This window comes from Notolabrus celidotus, unplaced genomic scaffold (assembly GCF_009762535.1).
Source record: "Notolabrus celidotus isolate fNotCel1 unplaced genomic scaffold, fNotCel1.pri scaffold_437_arrow_ctg1, whole genome shotgun sequence".
NCBI lineage: Eukaryota > Metazoa > Chordata > Actinopteri > Labriformes > Labridae > Notolabrus > Notolabrus celidotus.
In genome coordinates, this window is record NW_023260244.1 from 1 (window position 1) to 6,489 (window position 6,489).

The window sequence follows — 6,489 nt, forward strand, 5'->3', positions numbered from 1 at the left end:
TTAAATAAAAGTACCAAAAACATTCGATCTCAGGACCACAACCCGGCCTGAGAACCAGACCGCATAAAGAAAGGCACGTACAGCGTTAGTACAAAAAGGAGCACAAACATTAGAGTGAGCTCAAATACATTTTGTTCCTGCCTGTTGGACAGAAACTCACAAAGCATGAAAAACTGATGTCCATGAACGTTTCTGCAGTAATAATCAGAAACACAAAACATCACATTAATATCGGTTCATAAAACCTACAAGAGCCAAAAACACTGGCTTACGTTTTCTGCAACACCTTCCCTCTGAGAGGAAGTTTGTGTCTTAAACATTCAAAGTTTTTTACACAGATCACACGAGTTCTTCTTCTTTCTCTCTGTGTCTCACATGCCGATCTCCTCCATCTTCCAGCCGCTCGAGTTCTTCCCAAATTTATAGACGAGCCTCCGACCGTCGACCCGCTCCAGGATGTCCCTCTTATAGTAATATCTGTGTGTGCAGGGGGGATCAGTTAGTCCTGGTTTAAGACTGTACCTCTCTGTATACCTTCATACATATATATATATATATGTGTGTGTGTGTGTGTTAAATCTGTGATGATTTCATGTCTTGGAGCATTCAATCAGAGATCAGAGCTGTTTCATGTTGAAGTCAAAGCTACAGCGAATCATCTCTGACCTTAGAGCCAAAGTCTCGTCACATTAAGTTTAAGTATGTTCAGTGTGTGTCTGAACAAAGGTCTGAGTGGATGAGGAACATGCATATGGTCTTCTTCAGCTGCCCTATGAACTCACCTCATGGCCCGGCTGAGCTTCTCGTAGGTCATGCTGCTGTTTTTCTTCTTCTGGCCCCACATCTGAGCAACCGCCTCAGACTTTAGGAACTTAAAGACGCCTTCGCGGCGGTCCTCCCACTTCATCAGGCCCTGGTTCCTCTCAGGGTGAATGAGGATGTCTCTGATGAACTCCCAAAGGTGAGTGCCTCGAGGAGCTGCAACAGAGGACTTGGCGAGTTAAAGTGTGTTTGTATAAGCATGTCTGAGAGGTTAATCTGTAAGGTGATAAAGATGCAAAGCATCATATGACTGAGTGGTGTTCAGGTACAGAGGCTTTTCAAAATCTGCTTTGCATGAAGAATGATGCAGAATCAAACAGCGCCTCACCGTGTTTGTTCTTCTTTGGATTCTCGTAGAAGCTGCTGCTGTTCTCTCTGCTGGCTTTGGGAGGTCGGCCCCGCGGCCGCTTCAGACGAGACTCTCCTTTCTCTGTTTTAATGTGAACCTCTGTCAACACAACAGGAATTTGTAGGAGGTTAATTCAAATGAAAACATAGATCATTAACAACCACATCAACCTAAAGCACCTCATAAACTAAGACTCTTCCTGTTTACTCACTAGAAATAGCAGGGTAGGAGAACTCTGGGTCTGACTCACAGCTGCCGGACTCTGGTGAGCTGAGGTTTGAGAAGCCAAACATGCCGCCTGGACACAAAAGACAAGATTTAAACTACATAACACTTAAAAACAGCTCCATGAAGAGCATTAAAAATGATATACTGAAATATGAATACTGACTGTTAGAGGAGGAGCTGAACTCGCTGTCAGACTGATTATCAGACAGGTACCCAGAGTCTCCCCAAGGTGTCATGGGCTCCAGAGACACACTGCTCAGATCGTAATCCTCCCTGCAGTCAAACTCTCTCCTGCTGTCGACTCCTTCAGCTGTTGGCAGTTTGCAGGGTTAGGGTCAGCCTCGAGTTTATACACAGAATCATGTTGAAGTGAGAGTTTGTAGAATACTAACTTTGACCAATCCTGATGGTGCTGAGCAAAGGGAAGTTCAGGTTGTTCAGGTTGTCCAAGAAGTGGTCTAGCAGCTGGCAGGTCTCGTTTAGTTCTGGTGCTGAAAAGCTCTGGAGCTCTGAGAGAAATGACACGCCAAGAGAGAACGATGACACGTTAGTGTTTGAAATGAGTACAAATAATACGATGTTATTCCTGAACTGTGGAAAGCACGATTTAAAGTTTTCATTCAAATAACTAATCATTATTTATTTTCACCTAAAGGGAGGAGACGCAGATTTAGTTTGATGCTCAGTCTGTTCTACATTCGTCCGTCCCACATCTCCAGGAGACCAGCGCAAACATGACATGATCTATGATGATGTCATGTGAGTGCTGGTCACATGGCATGATCTATGATGATGTCATCTTGAAGATTTAGTTTTCCCATGGAGCCCTTTTTTACCATATTTAGTCTTGTGCTCCTGTAGGCTCTGGTGCAGCTGTAGTCCAAGCTGTGGGCCAAAGACCGCAAACATCTGGTCCTGGGTCATCACGCAGAGGGTGGGGCCATCCATGGTGCAACGGGCCAGACTCAGGGTCCTGGCATCAAACTTTGAGCTCTCCACGTGGTCACTGATCCACTCCAGAACATTTTCTGTGGACCAGCATTGAGGGCTGCTGTGTCCGTACCAGTCACCTGCACACAGACCACAGGTGAGATTATATTAGACGGTCTGCTCATACAGGATCCCTGTGATGCAGCTGCAGGCAGCTCTAACGTCTACCAACAGAATAACATGCTCGCTTTGCAAACTGAGTACAAAGCTGGAGCTGTTAGATCTCTGAGGTGGCTGCATTCTTCAGTCTGACCGTTAAAGCAAGTTAAACTTTAGCTGGCTGGTCAATGATTGAACCCACAGAGACTGAATGAGGTCAAAGCAAAGTTCAGCACGCTAATGGTGTCGATGACGTTTGACAATAAAGAACGGTGTTTACTGTGAGATTAGACTTCAGCTGAAACCAAAGACGAAACTCAGACTGGATTAAAAACAGGCGGGATTGTTTGTGTTTGGTTTGAGTCATGCAGATTACACACTACTCTGAATCCAACAGCTACAACCAGATATTACACTGACACATGTTACAGGTGTGACCACATGTAGGAGATGTGTGTGTTAGATTTCAGAGAGTCTTACCCCCCATGCTGGAGTTGTGTGCTGTGTTGTTGGTCTGCAGGGTGGTGTTGTTGGTCTGCAGGGTGTTGATACTGGGCAGCACACTGGTCTGCTGCAGCAGGACTTCCCCTGTCTGGTACATGGTGAGGTTGGCACAGGTCAGAACGCTGCTGAGGCACGGTGATGACATGGAGACTCTAAGAAATCCAGAAGAATCATTTTAGAGACAAACTCTGAAAAACATTTGTTGGGATGAAGTTATCAGTTATTAAAATGAATCTAACTTCAGTTACCTGTTAACATTTAGCTTCAGTCTAACACAGTTATTAATATGAATCTAACTTCAGTTACCTGTTAACAGTTAGCTTCAGTCTAACACAGTTATTAATATGAATCTAACTTCAGTTACCTGTTAACATTTAGCTTCAGTCTAACACAGTTATTAATATGAATCTAACTTCAGTTACCTGTTAACATTTAGCTTCAGTCTAACACAGTTATTAATATGAATCTAACTTCAGTTACCTGTTAACAGTTAGCTTCAGTCTATCAGTTATTAATATGAATCTAACTTCAGTTACCTGTTAACAGTTAGCTTCAGTCTATCAGTTATTAAAATGAATCTAACTTCAGTTACCTGTTAACAGTTAGCTTCAGTCTAACACAGTTATTAATATGAATCTAACTTCAGTTACCTGTTTACAGTTAGCTTCAGTCTATCAGTTATTAAAATGAATCTAACTTCAGTTACCTGTTAACAGTTAGCTTCAGTCTAACACAGTTATTAATATGAATCTAACTTCAGTTACCTGTTAACAGTTAGCTTCAGTCTAACACAGTTATTAATATGAATCTAACTTCAGTTACCTGTTAACAGTTAGCTTCAGTCTAACACAGTTATTAAAATGAATCTAACTTCAGTTACCTGTTAACATTTAGCTTCAGTCTAACACAGTTATTAATATGAATCTAACTTCAGTTACCTGTTAACAGTTAGCTTCAGTCTAACACAGTTATTAAAATGAATCTAACTTCAGTTACCTGTTAACATTTAGCTTCAGTCTATCAGTTATTAATATGAATCTAACTTCAGTTACCTGTTTACAGCGTTAGCTTCAGTCTAACACAGTTATTAATATGAATCTAACTTCAGTTACCTGTTTACAGTTAGCTTCAGTCTATCAGTTATTAATATGAATCTAACTTCAGTTACCTGTTTACAGCGTTAGCTTCAGTCTAACACAGTTATTAATATGAATCTAACTTCAGTTACCTGTTAACAGTTAGCTTCAGTCTATCAGTTATTAATATGAATCTAACTTCAGTTACCTGTTAACAGTTAGCTTCAGTCTATCAGTTATTAATATGAATCTAACTTCAGTTACCTGTTAACAGTTAGCTTCAGTCTAACACAGTTATTAATATGAATCTAACTTCAGTTACCTGTTTACAGTTAGCTTCAGTCTAACACAGTTATTGATATGAATCTAACTTCAGTTACCTGTTTACAGCGTTAGCTTCAGTCTATCAGTTATTAATATGAATCTAACTTCAGTTACCTGTTAACAGCGTTAGCTTCAGTCTAACACAGTTATTAATATGAATCTAACTTCAGTTACCTGTTTACAGCGTTAGCTTCAGTCTATCAGTTATTAATATGAATCTAACTTCAGTTACCTGTTTACAGCGTTAGCTTCAGTCTAACACAGTTATTAATATGAATCTAACTTCAGTTACCTGTTTACAGTTAGCTTCAGTCTAACACAGTTATTAATATGAATCTAACTTCAGTTACCTGTTTACAGCGTTAGCTTCAGTCTATCAGTTATTAATATGAATCTAACTTCAGTTACCTGTTTACAGCGTTAGCTTCAGTCTAACACAGTTATTAATATGAATCTAACTTCAGTTACCTGTTTACAGTTAGCTTCAGTCTAACACAGTTATTAATATGAATCTAACTTCAGTTACCTGTTAACAGCGTTAGCTTCAATCTATCAGTTATTAATATGAATCTAACTTCAGTTACCTGTCAACAGCGTTAGCTTCAATCTATCAGTTATTAATATGAATCTAACTTCAGTTACCTGTTTACAGTTAGCTTCAGTCTAACACAGTTATTAATATGAATCTAACTTCAGTTACCTGTTTACAGCGTTAGCTTCAGTCTAACACAGTTATTAATATGAATCTAACTTCAGTTACCTGTTTACAGCGTTAGCTTCAATCTATCAGTTATTAATATGAATCGAACTTCAGTTACCTGTTAACAGTTAGCTTCAGTCTATCAGTTATTAATATGAATCGAACTTCAGTTACCTGTTTACAGCGTTAGCTTCAGTCTATCAGTTATTAATATGAATCTAACTTCAGTTACCTGTTTACAGTTAGCTTCAGTCTAACAGTTATTAATATGAATCTAACTTCAGTTACCTGTTTACAGTTAGCTTCAGTCTAACACAGTTATTAATATGAATCTAACTTCAGTTACCTGTTTACAGCGTTAGCTTCAGTCTATCAGTTATTAATATGAATCTAACTTCAGTTACCTGTTTACAGCGTTAGCTTCAATCTATCAGTTATTAATATGAATCTAACTTCAGTTACCTGTTTACAGTTAGCTTCAGTCTAACACAGTTATTAATATGAATCTAACTTCAGTTACCTGTTTACAGTTAGCTTCAATCTATCAGTTATTAATATGAATCTAACTTCAGTTACCTGTTTACAGTTAGCTTCAGTCTAACACAGTTATTAATATGAATCTAACTTCAGTTACCTGTTAACAGCGTTAGCTTCAATCTATCAGTTATTAATATGAATCTAACTTCAGTTACCTGTTAACAGTTAGCTTCAGTCTAACACAGTTATTAATATGAATCTAACTTCAGTTACCTGTTAACAGTTAGCTTCAGTCTAACACAGTTATTAATATGAATCTAACTTCAGTTACCTGTTAACAGCGTTAGCTTCAGTTTGATGCAGAGAGATCTGAGTGAATCCTCAGGTTGCGTATGTACGGTTTGCTCTCCTTAAGTGTGTCCCTCTGAGCGATAGATGCACCTGCTGCTTTTAACACCTGAACAGCTTTATACTCCTGTGTGTGTGTGTGTGTGTTGGGGGGGTGGACTCAGGTGAGTTCAGGGGAATTCCACATGAGGAGCCACACCTCCAATGCTCCTCCACTTTCCCGAGAACTGGATTAACAAAACAAACCTGCCTCCTCCCCTCCTCCCCTCCTCCCCTCTTTGTTTCAGGAATCACTGTCGGACTGAGTTAGAGTGATTCTTTATATCTAAAGGTAACCTTGTTGACACCTTGTGTCATTCTTATAGAGAACCCTGGAATATGAATAGTTTGTCTGAATATATTTTGTTTGGCTGAGTCTCTCAGAAGGAAAGAGGGGAAGGTTCACTCTGTGAGAGACTGCGTGAGCAAACAGTTCAACAGTTTCACAATAATGTTCCTCAGAGTAACCACGAGTCAGAGGATTCATCATCTACAGAGCGTCCTTAAAGACTCAGAGGAGACACCTCTGGACA

The 6,489-nt window shown here is 39.6% G+C and overlaps 1 protein-coding gene across 8 annotated transcripts; it reads right to left on the reverse strand.

The window, feature by feature from the left end:
- Positions 1-6,164, reverse strand: elf3 (E74-like factor 3 (ets domain transcription factor, epithelial-specific)). 8 transcript variants are annotated; one of them, XM_034679288.1, is made up of 9 exons: positions 5,901-6,164; positions 2,969-3,144; positions 2,236-2,469; positions 1,792-1,908; positions 1,563-1,709; positions 1,383-1,469; positions 1,151-1,270; positions 783-978; positions 1-477 (listed from the first exon to the last, which is right to left on the reverse strand). In XM_034679288.1, exons 2-9 carry the CDS (start codon positions 3,135-3,137, stop codon positions 372-374), a joined length of 1,176 nt encoding a protein of 391 aa, XP_034535179.1. In that variant the 5' UTR covers positions 3,138-3,144; positions 5,901-6,164; the 3' UTR covers positions 1-371. The 8 variants fall into 8 exon arrangements, with proteins under 8 accessions (XP_034535179.1, XP_034535185.1, XP_034535186.1 ...); XM_034679294.1 differs by lacking the exon at positions 5,901-6,164 and adding an exon at positions 5,843-5,860; XM_034679295.1 differs by lacking the exon at positions 5,901-6,164 and adding an exon at positions 5,669-5,678.
- Positions 6,165-6,489: the final 325 nt, after the last annotated feature.

Bases quoted from the DNA above. Each gene is read 5' to 3' on its own strand.
- elf3 (XM_034679288.1), bottom strand. From the start codon at position 3,137: ATGTCATCACCGTGCCTCAGCAGCGTTCTGACCTGTGCCAACCTCACC. The intron at 2,470-2,968 runs GTAAGACTCTCT...GTCTGTGTGCAG, and splicing joins ACACAACTCCAGCATGGGGG to GTGACTGGTACGGACACAGC. The intron at 1,271-1,382 runs GTGAGTAAACAG...TTGTGTTGACAG, and splicing joins CTCCTACCCTGCTATTTCTA to AGGTTCACATTAAAACAGAG.